The following is a 19,567-nucleotide window of genomic DNA, read 5'->3' on the forward strand; positions in this document are numbered from 1 at the left end:
AGGAACCCAACACACCCATCCAAAAAGATCTATGCACACATATGTTCTTGGCAGCACAATTTATAATAGCCAAAACCTGGAAGCAACCCAGATGTCCAACAACAGATGAGTGGCTGAGCAAGTTGTGGTATATATACATAATGGAATACTACTCAGCTATAAAAAAAATGGTGACTTGACCGTTTTCAGCCAATCTTAGATGGAGCTTGAAAAAATCCTGTTAAGTGAAATAAGTCAGAAACAGAAGGATGAATATGGGATGATCTCACTCTCAGGCAGAAGTCGAAAAACAAGATCAGAAGAGAAAACACAAGTAGAATCTGAACTGGCATTGGTGTATTGCAACAAATTAAGACTCTGGGGTGTGTGTGGGTAGAATACAGGTCCAAAAAGGATGACAGAGGACCTAGTGGGAATTTTATTGTTATATGGGAAACTGGGAATGTTATGCATGTACAAACTATTGTATTTACTGTTGAATGTAAAACATTAATATCTCAATATAGAAATTTTAAAAAAGATTAGATGTCAATAACTACTATTCACTTAAAAAAATAAATAATTGCAGGGTGTGAAAGACACTTTGAGCGCAATACAAGTTTAGGTATCAGGCTTTGGAAGACTTCCTCAGCCAGAGGAAAGAATATCTAAACTAGAGAGTCGGGCAGTAGCACAACAGGTTAAGCGCATGTGGCGCAAAGCACAAGGACGGGCCTAAAGATATCGGTTCAAGCCCCTGGCTCCTCACTTTCAGGGGCATCACTTCACAAGCAGTGAAGCAGGTCTGCAGGTATCTATCTTTCTCTCCCCCTCTCTGACTTCCCCTCCTCTCTTCATTTCTTTCTGTCCTAACAACAACAACATCAATAACAATAATAATAACTACAGCAATAAAAAACCAAGGGCAATAAAAGGAAAATAAATAAATATAAAAAAATTTTTTTTAAAAAAAAGAATTTCCTCAATATCAATGAGACTGAGGAAACTAGTTATCAGACCCTATGGGACACAGTAAAAGCATTGTTGACGGGGAAGTTCATAGCACTACAAACCCACATTGATTAAGAGTAGAAATCACTAATAATCCATCTAACAACCCAACTGAACCAATTAGAAATAGAGCAACAGAGATCTAAAGGTCAGCAGGAGACAGGATATAGTTAAACTCAGATCAGAAATCAACAAAATAGAAAACAAGAAGATCATCAAAAAGATGAATGAAACCAAGATCTAGCTCTCTGAAAGGATAAATAAAATAGATAAGTCACTACTACACTCATTAAGAATAAAAGAAAGTTATGGTAAAATCACTGAGAAATAAAAGAGGATATATTACAACAGACAAGGCAGAAATACAAAAGGTCATGCAAGACTATTATGGACATCTATATGGAAATAAACTCAACAATTTAAAAGAAATGGACACATTCTTAGAATCATACCAACTGCCAACCTTGACACAAGAAGTAAATAAACTTAACTGGCCAATCACTAGTGCAGAAATTGAAACAGTAACCAAAAGCCTCCCCAAGAACAATAGTCCATGTTTAGATGAATTCTAAACAATGAATTCTATATAACATTCAAAGTAGAACTAACAACTATTCTCCTCAAACTCTTCTAGGAAATAGAAGAGGGAATACTCACAAATACATTTTATGAGACTAATATTACTCTGATCTCTAAAGCAGGAAAGGACTCCACCAAAAAGAAAACTATAGACCTATATGCCTGATGAACATTGATACAAATATCCTCAACAAAATCAGTACTACCTTGACAAATTTCACTTCAGACAGTGTCCAGAGACACCAGGCCTGGAATGCCAACCCTTGAGCTCCAGTACTCTGGTGAGAACTTTCCTAGCTCATAGGACTCCTCAATTCCACAGAATATGAGCTCAGACCTACAGGGATGGACTCCTGTGCTGAATATGGGCCCCACATCAGATCGATGTGGTTTACAGTTAATGGTATTATATACTTTTCCCATATTTGGGGGCTACTCTCTTCCCTGATCCAGCTTTCTAGTCTTATTCCCAACTCAGACACCATCTCCCCAGACAATACCTTTAACCTACCTGTGTGTTAGCTGTCGGGCTCAAGCAAGAATTAGTCATGGTCCCCTTAGAATATACTTAAAATAGACTTCCTAACTTTTCCCAAAATGGAGAACCCAAATCTCCTCATATTATTACCCTTAGGTTCCTGATTATTTTGTTCTGCTTTATACCTTAACTCATTTTCAGCCACCAGGTTCCAGATGATACCATGATGCCAGCCTGATTTCCCTGGGCAGACAACCCCACCAATATGTCCTAGAATACTGCCTACCCAGAGCCCTGCCCCACTAGGGAAAGAGAGAGACAGACTGGGAGGATGAATCGAACTGCCAACGCCCATGTTCAGTGGGGAAGCAATTACAGAAGCCAGACCTTCCACTTTCTGCACCCCATAATGATCCTGGGTCCATACTCCCAGAGGGATAAAGAATAGGAAAGCTTTCAAGGGAGGGGAGGGGATATGGAGTTCTGGTGGTGGGAACTGTGTAGAATTGTACCCCTCTTATCCTATGGCCTTGTAAATATTTCCATTTTATAAATAAATTTTTTAAATGTTAATAATAATAATAATAAAATAGAAAAAAGAAATATCTTCAAAGTCTCATGCCCAACAACAAGGAAACCAAAAATAAAAATAAACTAATGAGACTACATAAAACTTTAGACTCTTCTGCATAGTAAAGGTAACCATCATCAAAACAAAAGACATCCTACAGTATTGGAGGACATGTTTATATACCATCCATCAGATAAAAGGCTAGTAACCAACATATATTAAAAAAAGCCCACTAAACTTAGAAAAAATAAAACAACCCTATTAAAAATGGAGTGAGGGTATGAATAGAATCTTCACCAAAGTAGAGATCCAAAAGGCCAAAAATATAAAAGAAAATACTCGAGTATATCGGAGGTAGCATAATGGTTATGCAAAGAGACTCTCATGCCTGAGGCTCCAAGGTCTCAGGTTCTATCCCCCATACCACCATAAACCAGAAATGAACAGTGCTCTGTTAAAAAGGAGGAGGAGAAGGAGGAGGAGAAAGAGAAAGAGGAGGAGAAGAAGAAAAGGAAGAGGAAGAGGAAGAGGAAGAAGAAGAAGGAGAAGGAGAAAGAGGAGAAGGAGAAGGAGAGGAGAAGGAGAAAGAGGAGGAGAAGAAGAAGGAGAAGAAGAGTTTATATGGCCAGGTGCACCAGGTTTGTGCACATGTTACAGTGCAAAAGGACCCAGGTTCGAGTCCCTGGACCTCATCTGCAGGGGGAAAGCTTTGCAAGTGGTGAAGCAAGGTTGCAGGTGTCTTTCTGTCTCTCTTCCTCTCTATCTCCCCCTTTCCTCTCGATTTCTGGCTGTCTCTGTTCAATAAATAAAGATGATTAAAAAGTTAAAAAAAAAAGCTCTAAGTGATTCTCAGTGAAGTGCAGATAAAAACAATAAGATACTACTTCAGTCCTGTAAGAATGTTTTGTTTTGTTTGCCTCCAGGGTTATCACTGGGGCTCAGTACTATGAATTCACTGCTCCTGGCAGCCATTTTTTCCATTTTATTGGACAGAACAGAGAGAAATGAGAGAGGAGGGAGTGAATAAAAGAGACACGGGGCTAGGTGGTGGCACACCTGGTTGAGTGCACGTTACAATGCACAAGGACCGGGGTTCGAGCTCCTGGTCCCCACCTGCAGGGAGGAAGCTTTGCAAGTGGTAAAGCAGTGCTGCAGGTGTCTCTCTGTCTCTCTCCTTCTCTGTCACTCCCTTCCCTATTGATTTCCAGCTATCTCATCCAATAAATAAAAAAATAATATTTTAATGGTTTTTTATTATCGTTATTTATTTATTGGATAGAGACAGCCAGAAATTGAGAAGGAAGGGGGAAATAGTGAGAAGGAGTGACAGGGACACCTACAGCCCTGCTTCAACACTTGCAAAGCATTCCTCTGCAGGTGGGGGACCAGGGGCGCGAACCTGGATCCTTGTGCATTGTAACACGTGCGCTCAACCAGATGTGCCACCACCCAACCCCCAGTAATTTTTTAAAAAAATAAAAAGAGAGACACCTACTTCAGCACTTGTGAAATGTGCCCCCTGCAGGTGGGGAACCAGGCGCTTGAACCCAGATCCTTGAGCTGGTCCTTGTGCTTAGTACTATGTGTGCTTAATCAGGTGCACCACTACCCAGCTCCCAATTATGTCATACTTTAGAAAGGACAGAAACAGGAGCCAGGTGGTGGCAAACCTCATTAAATGCACACACTAGAAAGCGCAAGGACCCAGATTCAAGGCCTTGGCCCCCACCTGCAGAGGGAAGCTTCACAAGTGGTGAAGTAGAGCTGCAGGTGTTTCTCTGTCTCTGTCTCTCTCTCTCTTTCTCTCCCTCTCTACCTCCCCCTCCCTATTCAATTTCTCTGGGTCTGTATCCAATAATAAATAAATAATTTTTTTTTAAAGAAGAAGAAGGATAGGACAGAGCAGAAACAACAAGTGTGGTAAAGGATGTGAGGGGAAAGGAGACTTTCCACACTGCCTGTGAGAATGTAAATGGGTCCAGCCCTTGTGGAAATACTGAGATTTCACAGAAGACAATCACAGAAGAGAAATCTGGGCAAACCAGATTTGTCACAGCATCTTCTTTTCTGGGGATTCATTTAAAGGAAACAGAGATTTCTATACATGTATGTTCACAGCAACACAATTTGTAATAGCCCACACCCGGGAACAGCCCAGATACTCAATAACAGCTAAGTGGCTTTTTCTTAGAACGAGTGTTTTTTTCTTAAAATTTACAGGCATGTAAAACATCCACAAATATGCTAGTAAATTTGTTCCCTTTCTCCTGCTCATCTGATGTTTGTTAGTTTGTCCATCCAGACTCAGAAAAACCCAGAAGAGTGGGGGAATCTCCCCTGAGCCTGCATGGGGTCTGGAACCAGTGAGGGCAGACTAGGAACCATCCTGGAATCTCCACAGGCTGATGAGGCTGTTGTGGTGACTCCCACTCTCCTACTCCACCTCCCACCCATCGCAACCCCCACCCAGGAGCTTCCCTTGGATTCTGGCTGCCACCTCTTTGCTACCCCCCTTCCCCCCCCCCCCCACTATGAGGCCCAGAGAATCTTGAACCCTCCTCACTTCTTTCCAGCTGCTCCAGATGGCCCTAGTCCCTGGCATTCCTCTCCCCATACAGGCTATGAGAATGAACAGGATACAGGTACCCCACAGCTACCTCCCTCCTCGCTGCACTTGGCAGAACCTGGGCTGAGTCACTTGCCTCCTAAGCTTCTACTTCCTCATGTGGAAAGACCCCACCCCCTTCTAAGGGATTTACTGTGCTCCCCAGAGAAAGTGAGATTAACAAAGAGAACCAATGTGAGAGAGTTCTAGAGGTTCCAGAAAGTCTGCAAGATTCTTGCAGTCCCTGACTATTCATACAGACATTCAGAATGGGTTAGAATTATGTTGTAGTTACAGAACATTTAGAAAAGATTGGAACTACGGACTATATTCATTTTTTGTTTGTTTGCTTGTTTTGTCCAGCCAGGGTTTTCACTGGGGCTTCATGCAGCTGCATGAGTCTAATGTTCCAGAAGACTTTATTTAATAAAAGGTGACAGACAGGAAGAGAGAGAGAGAGAGAAGAGATGCCTTACACCACTGTTCCAACACTCATAAAAAAGTGCATGTAGGTGGTAACCAGGGGCTCGAACCTGGGTCCTCAAGAGTGGTACAATGTACACACTACTGGTGAACTATGTTGATTTTTTTAAAAATGTATTTACTTGTGAAACAGAGCATTTGCGATGCCAGGGATCAAACTCAAAACCTTATGCTTATAAATCCAACACTGTACCCACTGTACCACCTCTCAGGCTGACTTGATATTACTCACTTGAAATAGCAAGTTGTAGACGAGTCAGACTGTATATCTGTATGTGTGTGCCTCCATGTACGGTTGGTCAGTGATAAAAATTCAGGAATGAGATTCAATAGTTAATGGTTTCTCTCTAGGACATAAGATTAGGGTACTGAGTAACTTACTTTGTACACCTCTAAACAGCTTAAACATTTAACGGACATCTACTGCTATATTTTAATAAATCCATATTGTTGGGGCTGAGAAGATAAGCATAATGGCTGTGCAAAAGACTGATGCCTGAACATCTGAGTTTTGGTATACTGAACCAAGCACCACAGTAATCGCTGATCAGTGTTCTGGTCTCTCTTTCCCTCTGTAGCTTTCTCTCTGTATATTTCTCATTAAATAAACTTAAAATAAATAAGTTAGATTTTATCTTACTTTTTAATTTAAAATAAATATTTTAAAAAAAAATTTCATGCCTGAGGCTCCAGAGTTCCAGATTCAATTCCCAGCACTTCCATAAACCAGAGCTGAGCAGTGCGCAGTTAAAGATAAATAAGCAAATAAATGATATTGCTACTTCATTATTTTAAAAATGAATTCACTTATTAATGAAAGAGAGACAGAGAACTAAAGTATAACTCTGGCATATGTAATGTTGGGGATCAAACTGAGTCCAAGTACCATCTTCTGGGAAGCCTATTATCTTATTCTACACATTAAATATTGTAGAAAAAAAAACAACAATTACATAAATAATGCTAGCCAGACCTTTCTCTCAGGTCCCTGATCTTCCCTCTTATCCCTGAAAACATGGATTTATTGGTTCTCCTTTTTTGACACAGGCCACCCCACCTCCATCTCTAGAAAAGCAGGGGAAGTAAGAGACATAAATGAGCAAACCCCTGCGCTGGGGAGTAGACAGCATAAGGATTATGTAAAGAGACTCTCATGCCTGAGGCTCCAAAGTCCCAGGTTCAATCCCCTGCACCACCATAAGCCAGAGCTGAGCAGTGCTGTGATATAATTAATTAATTTAATGAGCAAACCCATCAGGTACCCAGACTCAGGTGGGCTCATTTCCTCCTTGGGGAAAGAAATGTCTGATTTCAAAGTGCCCACAGCACTACACAAGATGTGTCAGATTAGACCATTCCTGAACCTGTTCTCTAGAAGAAAAATCCTAACTGCCCCCCCTACAAAGGCTTAACAGTACTAAAGGAACATCTGCTGACAGTACTAAGGGAACATCTGCTTCCCAGTGTCAGTCCTGCCACTAGCCGGCTGTGTGACATGGGATAAAAACCTCCCCTCTCTGGAGCTCCATTCTCCCACTGAATGGAGGTGACAGTTCCAAATTCCAAGACTAAAGGCTGAATAAGGTAAGGCAAGTAAAAGCACATTTCCATCCTCTCTCTCCTTTAAAAAAAATTATCTTTATTTATTTGAAACAGCCAGAAATCAAGAGGGAAGGGGGAAATAGAGACACCTGCTGCACTGCTTCATCAATTGTGAAGCTTTCCCCTGCAGGTGAGGACTGGGGGATTGAACCCTGGTACTTGTGCATTGTAGCATGTGCACTCAATCGAGTGTGCCACCACCCATATATATATATTTACTTATGGAAGAGAGGAGAGGAGAGAACCCGCTCTGCCACATGGGATGCTAGGGCTAAGCTCATGGCTTCGTACTTGAGAGTCTCATTCTTTACTTATTGCACCACCTGCTGGATCACTAGAAGCACATTTTAATTGCAAAATACTCCACCAAGCTAAAGCAGAGCAGAGATTTATCCAACTTTGTGCACACAGAAGCCATTTTTATTTTACTTGAAATTCATGAATAGAAGCAGCCAGAAAGGGTGGGGGGCAGGGAGGAGCCTCAGCAACTGATGTCATTTTCCTCTACCCTGGAAACCCTAAACCAAGTCTCTAAGAGTGTGTGTGTGTGTGTGTGTGTGTGTGTGTGTGTGTGTGTTTTGCATGTTGGGGAGGGGCTTTGGATGTACATGAGTAAACAAACAGCATCAGACCCCTTCCCTGGTACTGCACTAGGTAAGGGTCTTTTTCTCTCTTCTTCCTTTCTCTTTCTTTCTTTCTTCTTCATTCCTTTTAGATAGAGGCAGCAAGGCAGAGAGATAAGAGAGAATAGAAGTGACCACAACACTGGAGCTTCCTTCATGTGGTGGGAATTGGGCTCAAACCTGGATCATGCATGTGTCAAAACAGCACACCATCCAAGTGAGCCATTTCATCAGTCTCTACATGAGTTTTGAGATGGGCCAGAAGAATCCTGTCTCCTGGCTGCAGACTTCTGGCCTAAACACCAGAGAAGGAAGAAGCCCTGCCAACTCTGTCCCTCAGGACACCAGCAGGGCAGACACAGTGGCCTGCACAAAGGACCAGAGTCTGAGCTACAGGTGACCCGCCCTACCCTGGTCTGCTCTATGACATCAGGCAAGTTGCCAGTCCATGCTAAAGTTCATTTCCCCTTCTATAAAAGGAGGAGCTAGACTAGAATTGGAGGGGGGGTGGGGACTAGAGGGTAAGTGCAGGGGAGACAACACACAACACATGTACCACAGACCAGACAAACCAAACTTTATTTTTAAAAAGCATTATTAGCTGCCACCTCTAAACTACTGAACAAGTCACACTGGCCCCCTCTCTATACTCCCTACTACCCCTCCCACAACCACCCTCTCTCTTGGTCCTTGAAGAACTCCTTTCCCAGAGTCGACAAGTGACCCCAGACTTTGAGGCTTCGAGCAGCTCATGGGGATCTCAGGCTGGTCTGAGTCCCAGTGTCCAAAGAGAAGGGCTAATGAGACTGTCTCCTTTTTCCAGAAGTTCCAAGGCAGGGTGGATGGTCATCTTCATGATGTAGGGACTCCAAAGGAGAGGGGACAGGTGTGAGGGTGCCTTCCTGCAGGACAGGTCCCTCTCACACCTGGAGGCCAAGCAGAAGGCACATGGAAAAGTTTGTGAAGCTAAGCTGTTCAGGCACGTCTGTGAGGTTAAGAGGTCACGGAACCCAAGACACAGCTGCTCCTGAGTGAGGTCACTGGACCACAGAGCACCGGGGGCTGGGGGATGATGAAGAAGTCTTCCGGGAGCCAGGTCTTAGCTGAGAAGGCCACTTTAATGGGGATCTTACTGAAGTGAAAAAGAACAGAAGCTGGAGCTGAAGTCCATGTTTGGGTACACAGCTTGGTATTCCAGGTATCCGGAATGTGCGCCCAAGTCTCAGACCGAGGAGAATGAAGTGACATGACTCTTCCTCTGTCTTGGCTCTATTGTAAGATGGTGTGCAAGGAGACCCTTTGCTAGCCCAAGCCACAGGGATGTTGCCGGTCCAGAGTAGATGGCCCTGGGAGAAGTCAGCAACATGGGAACCTGCAACTGAAGGTCCAAAGTTAATGGACCTCCAAGACAACTCCAAGCATCCCAGCCAAACCCACCCTCAGACCCCTGCTTGCAGTGGTGGTGGCCTAGCCTAGCTGAGACCCTGAGGATTCTCCAGAGGAGAGAAAACACTACAAATAACCACATATTTATGGGGGCCCCAGCGGAGGCACACCGGATTAAGCACACATAGTACAAATAACCACATATTTAAAGCATATAGTCTTTTTTTGTTTGTTTCTTTTTGTTTTGCCTCTAGGGTTATTGCTGGGGCTCAGTTCGGGCATTACGAATCCACTGCTCTTGGCAGCCATTTTTTCCATTTTATTGGATAGAACAGAGAGAAGCTGAGAGAGGAGGGGGAGGTAGAGAGGAAGAAAGACACCTGCAGACTTGCTTCACCACTTGTGAAGCATCCCCACTGCAGGTAGGGAGTGGGGGCTTGAACCTGGATCCTTGCACAGGTCCTTGAACTTTGTACTATGTGCATTAAAGTATACAGATTTTCAACTTTGCCAGCAGAAAAAAAAAAACAAAACTGAAAGTAGATGGTAGCCACCGTTGCACAGAAACAGATTGTACTGATGCCACTGGACTATAAACTTACAGTGAAAATGGACAGTCAGGGGCCAACAAGATAGCTCACTTAGGCAGTGTTGGCAGGGGGATAGATAGCATAAGGGTTATGCAAAGAGACTCTCATGCCTGAGGCCCAGGTTCAATCCCCCTGCACCACCATAAACCAGAGTCGGTAACAACTGCTCTGGTTAAAAAGAAAAAGAGTTTGCTTTGTCATGTATGTGACCCTGATTTGAGCCTCTCCCTCAGCACACTGAAGGAAGCTTCAATGTTACGGTGTCTTTCCCTCTGTCTCTATCTTTCTATCTGAAGAAGTTGGCCTGGAGCAGTGAAGTCTCAGTGACAACCAAAAAAGGACAATTCCTTGTTATGTGTATTTAACCACACTTAGGAAAAAAAAAATGCTAGTAGCCCAGGATGCTATGCAGCCAGCCAGTAAAAAAGAAAGCTGTACTTGTAAACACAAGGTCCTAAGTTTGAGCTCCAGCTCTGCATGTGCCCAAGTGATGCTCTAGTTCTCTATTAATAAATAAACAAATCATTAAAAAAATTAAGTAGCCATGCTAACAGTGTATAGTAAGTCCTGGTGTTGAAGAGACCAGACTACAAGGGTCCAAGTCCCAGCCCCTCTGCTAGCAAGCTGAGAGCCTCTGGACAAGTTACTGAACCTCTCTGTGACTAACTTTCTTCACGGTCTATGGAAATAATAATAGGGGTATTGAAAAAAGGTAAGTGCTTTTAGCAGGGCTAGGCACAGGTAGGCTGCCGATACCCTAAGACGTAACTACATAAAACCTACTGAGTGCTCCACAGCCCAGCCGGAGTTTCACCACACAGAGAGAAATCTATCGCCTCTGTTTGGACTTTAAAACTATGCTCACAGAATCCTATTCCCATCTCTCCTCTCTATTTTCTAATCCAGAGAGGGATGAACTTTCTCAAACTGTAGAGCTTAGAAGAATTTCGCAAAAATGCCTGAATTTTCCACAACTCTTTAGACAATGTTGTCATTCTCTCCAGCCTGTTTCCTGAATAAAAAGCCCCTTTAACTTTTAGAAAGGGAGGGAGTTCTGTCTTATATTCAGAGGTCTGCAACCATTCCAGAAAGCTCTGTCTTACCTGGAGAGGCTGGGCCAGCTGTCCATCTCAGCTGCTGAGAATGTTCTTCTCTCTTTGGTGATTGTGACCTGCTCCTGCCAGCTGCTCGAGGTCATTTTCAGGATTTCTCACAGGTGCCACTGCTTCTGACCGGGACACTAGCTGAATAGCCTTACCTACTCCACTGGGTGTCTCACTCTCCTAGTAGGAGGCATTTATCTTCTGCCTCCCTCTGCTAGAAAAACACTCTGGAAAAGAAAGGTTCCCAAGTCTTCTGGCAGACCAGAGCCAATAAGAGTGGGCCCCTTAGGAAGAAGCAAGAGAGCTGCAGGCTGCTGGCAACCTTAAGTGATCTGGGCCAAGAACCTGTAGCTGGAACTCCTTTTAAGTTGGGAGAAACTTCTCAGAGCTTTTGATATGCTAAGAAGCACTGTGAAGCTTTCAACTGCACCAAGACTAACCCCTTTGGCTTCTAACCCCTCTCTTCGAGGAGAGCTCCTGAGCTTAAATGTAAACAACTCTGAATTCGGAATCCAGAGGGGGTGCAAGTCCCTTGGTCTATCTGTCCCCGAAGGCAGTGTCTCGGTCTCGTCTGTACAAAGATGGGGTGTGCCTCACCCTAGTTTCGAGCCAGCCTTGTGGGAGCCGTAATAAAAAAAAGACATCGGGAGGTGGGGTGTACAGAAACCTGTGACAGGAAGGCTGGGAAGTCTGTGTGCTGTGGGGCGCGGCCTCCGCGAACCCTGACGCCAAAGGTGGAGCCGGCAGAAGCGAGAAATGACTCCCCGGGGCATGGGAACCGCCTGCAGGCCCTTCCTCGCCATCCCCAGCCCTGCAGAGCAGCCGCACCTCACGACTTCAAAGGCTACAGGCCGGGCAAGACAGCACAGCAAGTCCGCACAACCCCGAGCTAAAGCCGAACTCGCCCGCCGCTCCCCGGTGACCCCGGGAGGCCAGTCCCCGGCTCTGCCTTGTAGGGGCTCCCGAGGCTGGACGTGAGGCCGGGGCAAGGGGCCGCTCTGGCGGCCGCGGGGCGGAGGGAGGGGGCAGTGGCGCAGCTGTCTGGTTCCAATTTGGGAGCCTCCCCCGGATCTACGCGGCGTGCATCCACGTCTGGCCCTGCGCAGGGGATGGGGAAGGGCCGCCTAAAGGCTGCGCCCCAGGGCGCGGGGCCCTGGAGACCCGGCGGCTGCGCTGCCGTCGGGCGGGCGGGAGCTGCAGGCAGGAGGGCTCCGGGCGGGGCGGGGCGGGACGGGGCGGCGGGATCCGGGCGCTGCTCCCGGGAAGCCCTCCGGGCTGCGTCGCGGGACAGCCTCACACCACCTCCCGCTCGCCCTGGTAGCGACGGCAGCAGCCGTAGAGCGCCGCCAGCAGGTAGAGGCCGAGGCAGAGCCCGCCGCACACGGAAGCCGCCAGGAAGGCGCGGTAGGCGCAGGGCAGACGGTAGTGCTTGAGGTTGCAGTAGCTGTGGCGCTGCGTCTGGTCGATCATGACAGCCGTGGCGGCGCCGTAGAGCGCGGCCGCCAGCAGGTCGTGCACCAGATTGACCACCAGCCAGTGCGAGCCCAGCACTGGCACCAGCTCGTGCTTGCCCAGCAGCGTGAGGAAGTAGAGGCCCAGGGTCAGCAGCCAGAAGAGCACGGACACGAAGAGCGCGAAGTGCACGGGCCCCTGGTACCTGCTGGTGGCGATGGTTATCCAGAAGGCGGCGCCCGCCAGCAGCTGCAGCAGCCGCAGCACGCCCAGCGGCCCGCACAGGAAGGCCCGCTGCAGGCGCACGGCGCCGCGGCCTGAGCGCGCTTGGGGCGGAGGCTGGCGCGGGGGTGGCGGGAGCATGGCCCCCGGGTGCGGCGGAGGCGACGGCGGCGACGCCCCGAGCAGCGGAATGGCGGCGCCTGGCTGGAGAGGATGGCCCGGCTGACCGGTCCGCAGTGCCCCTCCTAGTCCAACTCGCTTCCTCTGCTGTTCTCCCCACCCTTCCTCCCCTCTCTCCTCCCCCAGGCCGCCTCTCTTCTCTCTTCCCCCTCTCCACCCCTTTCCTTTCCTTCGCTGGTCTCCACCCCCCGGCTCTGGCTCCTCCCGGCTCCCTGCCATTCCTCTTTTCGGCCGCGCCGCCTCTCCAGAGGTCGCGGGACTCCCGGCTCTCAGTCGGTCCCTTTGCTGCTGAGCATAGGGCGCAGGGAACCGCGCCGCCCGCCCTCTGTGCAGACCCGCAGCGCAGGTTTGGGGTCCCCGCCCGCCTAGTCCCCAGGCTCTAATCCAGCTTCCGAGGGGAAAGCAGTCTTCATTGGGAGACTTCTCCCAGCTACCTAGCTGGGGCTTCACCTTTCTCCTCCCCTCTGGGCCTGATGGTGATTTCTTGGTCCAAAGGAGAGCAGTACTGCTCTTGAACTGGGATCCATTCTCACCTGGACAAGAGGGTACCCTGTCAGTGTCACCCTCCACTCCTCCCCAAGCCTAGCCTGTCCAGCGCTAGACTCAGACTTTGTTCTCTCTTTCTCTCGTCCGCTAGCCTTTGTGCCTGGTGGCATCTTGCTAAAACATAGGCCTGGCTGTTGGTGACACTGAACACAGGTTCGAGTTCTGTCTTGTCTATGTGGCAGATTTCACAATCTGTTTTCAACAGACTTCCAGTTTTTTCTTTCTTTCTTTCTTTCTTTCTTTTTTTTTTTTTAATTTTTTTGGTTTACCACTTCCTCTGTGTAACCATGTGCCAACTCACTCAACACAACCCCAACAAGCCTGGTTTGTTTTTGCTTTTTTCCCCCCTTGTGCATTCGGGATTTCACCACTCCAGGACACTTTTTCTTTTCTTTTTTCTTTTCTTTTTACCTCTCACTCTCCCGCTCACCCCCCCACCTTTATCCAGATGGAGACAGAGTGGAGTTTCCTCCATACCCTAGCACCTCCCTTGTGGTGCCAGGGCTCTGAATCTGGGTCCCAAGCATGGTAAAGCAGGCATCCTACCCAGTCCTTACCAGTCTATCTAAGTTCCCAAATAAGTTCACAGTTCTATTCATTCAAGGCTCACTTGGCTAGTTAACTTCTGTTTACCCTTCATGGTCCATATAAAATGCTCCTGCCTTTGGTCCAGTGGGGGCATTCACTGCAGTAGTCCTGAGGCTGCTTCGTGTAAGCACAAGTGACACAGCAAGTGTGGAAGGCGGCCACAGGAATAACACCGAGGGGACTCAGGACCATGAACACTTCAGACCACCCAGCTTGTCTCATCTGGTCACAGAATGACCCCTGGCCTGACTAAGAGTGTCCCTTTCAGATTCTTCCAACAGCCTGGTTCCTTCTCAGAGGACTGATGCCCCTCACTGCCAGTACAGCTCTGCTCACAGAGAAAGCAGCACACACAAAGGAGCTCTGTGTGCATATCTGAATGAACACATCGTGATTTGAGCACACTTAATGTGTGAGCATGTGAGAGAACAGGATCTGGAGGTTGAGGATACAGGCTTAGCCCGGCTGTGCCTCACTGCTTCCTCACTGCCTGGTGCTGGCTGGGTAGGAGTGTGTGTGTGTGTGTTTACTTACTCTCTCTGTAGCTCAGCTTCCTCATCTGTGAAACCTTTTTATTCAGCAAATAGGTATCGAACATCTATAGATCTATAGGTACTAAGCACTGCTTAAGGACTAGGAATATGTTAAGTACACACAATTATTTTGAATTGAATGCTTACAATATACCAGGCACTGTGATGACCACCTTATGCCCTTATGCCTACTCTATGACATAAGATATCACTGCTATTTCATCTGATGTGCTGATGGTGAAACCAGGGCTTACAGGGTTAAGAAGGCACCCAGTGCAGCATGGAATGTTCCTACTCATGACCACAGAATGGGAGCTCAGATCTCGAGGTCACACAGGCTCCTAAGCTAATTATGGGCCACAGATCACATCAAAATCAATGGGGTTTACAGTCAACAATATTTATACCCCTTTCACATATTGGGGAGCTACTCTCTTCCCTGATCCAGCTTTCTGGTCCTTTTCCCAGCCATGACATCATCTCCCCAGACAATAACTTGGATCCACCTGCATATCAGATTTCAGGATCAGGCAAAAAAAAAAAAAAAAAGTACTAGTTTAGCTACAGGCCCTTTGAAATATAACTAAAATATGCCTACTAGCTATCTACAAAATGGAGGACCCCCCCCCAACACTTCATCTGCACTATTCCAGCCTTTAGGTCCATGATTGTTCAACAATTTGTTTGGCTTTGTATATTAACTCTCTTTTCAACCACCAGGTTCCAGATGCTAGCAGGATGCCAACCAGACTTCCTTGGACAGACAACCCCACCAATGTGTCCTGGAGCCCTGCTTCCCCAGAGCCCTTCTCCACTAGGGAAAGAGAGAGACAGGCTGGGAGTATGGATCGACCTGTCGATGCCCATGTTCAGCGGGGAAGCAATTACAAAAGCCAGACCTTCTACCTTCTGCATCCCACAATGACCCTGGGTCCATACTCCCAGAGGGTTAAAGAATAGGAAAGCTATCGGGAGGGGGTGGTATACGGAGGTCTGGTGGTGGGAATTGTGCATAGTTGTACCCCTCTTATCCTATGGTTTAGTCAATGTTTCCTTTTTATAAATAAAAAATTTTTAAAAAAGAAGACACCCAGTTCTTCTAGCATTTGCCCTTCTTCCGTAGCCAGTCAACAGTGTCAGGTTGAGCCTGATGTAAAGTTTCGAGACCTCCTTTGAATCTGGAGAGGTGGCAGTCGTTGACTATGTGGGTCATAGTCTGTCTGTAGCCGCAGGGGCAGTTCGGGTCGTCTCTGGCTCCCCAGCGATGGAACATAGCGGCGCACCGGCCATGGCCTGTTCGATAGCGATTGAGGAGGGCCCAAGGCACCCAGTGAAGCACAAGGACAGGCACAAGGATATTGGTTCAAGCCCCTGATGTCCCTGGTTGCTTCACAAGCGGTGAAGTAGGTCTTCAGGTGTCTTTCTCTCCCCTTCTCTGTCTTCCCCTCCCCTCAATTTCTCTCTGTCCTATCCAACAATAACAACAACAATAACAGCAACAACAGCAATGGAAAAAAGGAAAGCAAAAAAGGCACCCAGTTCATACAGCAGTTGGGTAACAGTTTAAACAGATGCCCAGATGGGGCTGGTTTCACACAGTGCTCTTCTTACATACTTTCCTGTAAGTACTTATCTACTTCCAAGTATGTATATGGATACTCTTAGATACTTCCTTTTATAGATTTTTCCCAGGGTTGCCAGTTAGTCTGGAAGATTCAAAGACTAGAAAGAGCCTATGTTTTAATTTGAGCTCAAAGGCAGGGGCGAAATCCAATGTTCAGCTCAGTGAAGCAAATGCCTCCTTGACCTCAGGATGTCAATCTTGCAGGGGCTGGAGATAGGGTGGGAAGCATGGGGACTGAATCTTGGTGCTGGACAGATGACAGGGGCTTAACTTCACACAAATTATCTCTGTGAGTTACAGACCTATGCAAACATTTGGAGGGAGGGCAAAAAGAGATTCTTCTCTTCTAAAAATGGCTTCTGAACAGTTGGTGGTGGGGCGCCACCTAGTGGGAAGAAAGCTTCAATCTCAGCGAGCCAAATCCTGCTCCTTAAATGGAAGGTCCCAGCCATAGTTTGGGGGAGATATTTTTAGCTTCTGGAATCCTGAAGACAATCCAAGGGGCGGGCTACCGGACTCTTTAAAAGTACAACTCTGCACAAAGATCTTGATTCCTCCAGTTCCAAAATCAGGAAGCACTGACTGCTGGGGGTGTGTGTGGAGGGAAAGTTGTGGATGCAAAAGACAGGTGACAACTAACTATAAGGAATGCAGTGAAAATTATAATGAATACAAAAAGAAGATAGTATGCATGATGGTGGGCAGGCAGGGGCATGGGGGAGCTTCCAGAACAAAGGGTTGTTTGAGGATGGAGAGAATGTTGGCACACATCCATGGGGGCCAGGCCTTGTGAGGAGAGGCAGTTCACATGGCCTGTCGTGTCCCTGCATAGTGTCAGTGGGTTTGCCAAGGATGGCAGCCCATGGTGGTTCTTTCCCTGCCCAAATTCCAGTGTTGTATCTGAAGCCAGTTAGTTTGAAGGATGAGGGAACACCTCCCAGAAGAAAGCAAGTTTGCTTTCTGCTTACTATCAAAGGGCCAGTGAGAGGAGTGGACAGTGGTGGGCTCCCCAACCCCAGTGCTCCTTGGCTGTGACACAGCCCTCCTGCATGTGTAGCACCCACCCAAGCCCTTCCAGATTGCTCCAGTGAAACAGGACTGGGGGAAGACGTGTAACAATGCTCCTCGTGCCACTCACCATGAGAACAGTACGTCCTTTGTCTCTAACTCAGACACTCGTGTCTCCTGAAACACCAGCAGGCTGGGTTAGTAGTTTGTGAAGGGGTAAATCCAGATCCTGACAGGCATTCTAGGCCAAGGAAACAAAGTGAGCACAGGCAGGGCCTCGATGCTCAGGGAGCAAGAATAGTGATGCTTGCTGACTAAGTCCCCATGCCTTGACTCTCAGCATGCTCCTAGGGGAAGGTACTTGTAATGAGGCAGGACGTACGCCCAACCTGAGGTCCCATGCTCCTCTCTTACTATTTCGAGTCTGAGCCTGTTCTGTCTTATTCTCTAGGCTACTGGAAGATGCTGCCTATGTATAGACTCAACACACAACGGTTTCACACCTGTTACATGTTTGATGCTGAGCTGTTACTTGACATAGGTCAGCTAACAGCAGAGGGGAAATGCAAAGTGAGAAAGTAAAAGGGGATGAAGATCTGCAGAATCTCACCTTGAGGGGTCAGGAGACAGTTCACCAAGTAGAGTGCACCCTTACCATGCACAAGGGTTCAAGCCCACAGCAACAACATAGTAGCACAGTATAGTATGGCACTGATGAGGCTTCAGGAACAGTGGAGATGCACTATAATGTGTCTCCTCTCTCTTCCTTTCTCTGCCTGAAAAGTAAAAAAACAAAAAAAAGTCATATGAGAGTAGTGGAACCATGAAGGCACAAGATGGGCCAGGATTTAAAAAATGAGTCTTGGGAGTCGGGTGGTAGTGCAGCAGGTTAAGCACATGTGGCACAAAGCGCAAGGACCGGTGTGAGGATCCCAGTTCAAGCCCCCAGCTCCCACCTGCAGGGGAGTCACTTCACAAGCGGTGAAGCAGGTCTGCAGGTGTCTTTCGCTCTCCCTCTCTGTCTTCCCCTCCTCTCTCCATTTCTCTCTGTCCTACCCAACAATGACATCAATAACAACAACAATAAAACAAGGGCAACAAAAAGGGAATAAATAAATATTTAAAAAATGAGTCTTGCCTTGAATCTTACAGTAGGTAAAATTACTAGACTAAAATTTTCTGGATATCTACTAGCTATAATTAGGTTGCAGTGACATTCTTAAGCTAGAAGAGGCCTTAAAGATCATTTATTCCAGGCTACTCATTTTAGGGAGGGGCCCAAGAGAAGGTAAGTAACTTACCTTAGGAAATACAGCTGGGGGCTGGGAAGAAAGCATAATGGTTATGCAAAGAGCTTTTCATGCCTGAGGCACCAAAGGTCCCAGGTTCAAACCCTAGCACCACCATAAACCAGAGCTGAGCAGTACTGGGCGAGGGTGGGAATACAGGTGGTTGATACTCTGGGTGCCAACTTTAGAATTTCTGTTTCCTGACTTACAACCAACTTTGTGCCTCCCAGAGATCAAGAGAAGTAATCATAAAGCTCCCCTGGACTGAAATATCTTTAGGGGGCCTGCATGCAGGGGGCCAGTTAGTTAAGGGCACACATTACAGTGCGAAAGGACCCAGGCTCAAGTCCCCAGACCCCACCTGCAGGTGGTGGGGGGAAGCTTCATGAGCAATGAAGCAATGCTACAGTTGTCTCTCTCCCTCTCTATCTTCCCCATCCTCTCTCAATTTTGCTCAGTCTCTATAAAAAAAGAAAGAAAGAAAGAAAGAAAGGAAGGAAGAAAGAAAGAAAAGAAAAGAAAAGAAAAGAAAAGAAAAGAAAAGAAAAGAAAAGAAAAGAAAAGAAAAGAAAAGGAGGAAAAAAATAGCTGATGGGAGTGGTAGATTTTTCATGGAGGCACCAAGCCCCAGAGATAACCCAGGTGGCAAAAAAAAAAAATTAAATTAGTTTTTTTTTTTTAAAGGAACCTGCCTACCTCTCCTCTGCAGCCCTTGCCCCCAGCTCCAGATAGAAATGACAGCCATGGAAACTCATCAAACTCAGTATGTGATGCATTTCCATGAGTTAAAACACTTTGGCACTCACTGCTTGCTTGGCATTCTTGGCAGGGATATGGGAGTCAGAAGGCAGGGGTGTGGGAGTGGGCCAGCAGCAGGTAGAGGGGCTCCTGTGCCTCAGTAGAGTCAGCAAAGAGCCCTGCCATGTTGGGGTTGCCCCTGGCAGGCTGGAACTATGTCTGCAGTCAGGGTCCCCTGCAGGCCTCTCCCACAGTGCAGCTGTACTGGGGAAGAAGTGGGGGAATGGTTGGTGGGGGGGTCCACTGACACTGACTCCTCCTCCATCTCTATTGCCAGCCACTGTGCCAGTCATTTCCAGCACTCCTTGTGCCTTGCA

The 19,567-nt window shown here is 47.0% G+C and overlaps 1 protein-coding gene across 2 annotated transcripts; it reads right to left on the reverse strand.

Annotated features, from left to right (window-relative positions):
• Window positions 1-8,491: 8,491 nt before the first annotated feature.
• MARVELD1 (MARVEL domain containing 1) lies at window positions 8,492-12,978 on the reverse strand. 2 transcript variants are annotated; one of them, XM_060192575.1, is made up of 2 exons: window positions 11,011-12,978; window positions 8,492-9,303 (listed from the first exon to the last, which is right to left on the reverse strand). In XM_060192575.1, the coding sequence occupies exon 1, from the start codon at window positions 12,823-12,825 to the stop codon at window positions 12,304-12,306; it is 522 nt and encodes a 173-aa protein (XP_060048558.1). In that variant the 5' UTR covers window positions 12,826-12,978; the 3' UTR covers window positions 8,492-9,303; window positions 11,011-12,303. The 2 variants fall into 2 exon arrangements, with proteins under 2 accessions (XP_060048558.1, XP_060048567.1); XM_060192584.1 differs by having other exon boundaries at window positions 8,492-9,309.
• Between the last annotated feature and the right edge of the window lie 6,589 nt (window positions 12,979-19,567).

The sequence above is a fragment of the Erinaceus europaeus genome, chromosome 1, assembly GCF_950295315.1.
Source record: "Erinaceus europaeus chromosome 1, mEriEur2.1, whole genome shotgun sequence".
In the NCBI taxonomy this organism is placed as follows: Eukaryota; Metazoa; Chordata; class Mammalia; order Eulipotyphla; family Erinaceidae; genus Erinaceus; species Erinaceus europaeus.

What these genes read in the sequence shown, in the direction of transcription:
- MARVELD1 (XM_060192575.1), bottom strand. Translation starts at nt 12,825, where the DNA reads ATGCTCCCGCCACCCCCGCGCCAGCCTCCGCCCCAAGCGCGCTCAGGC.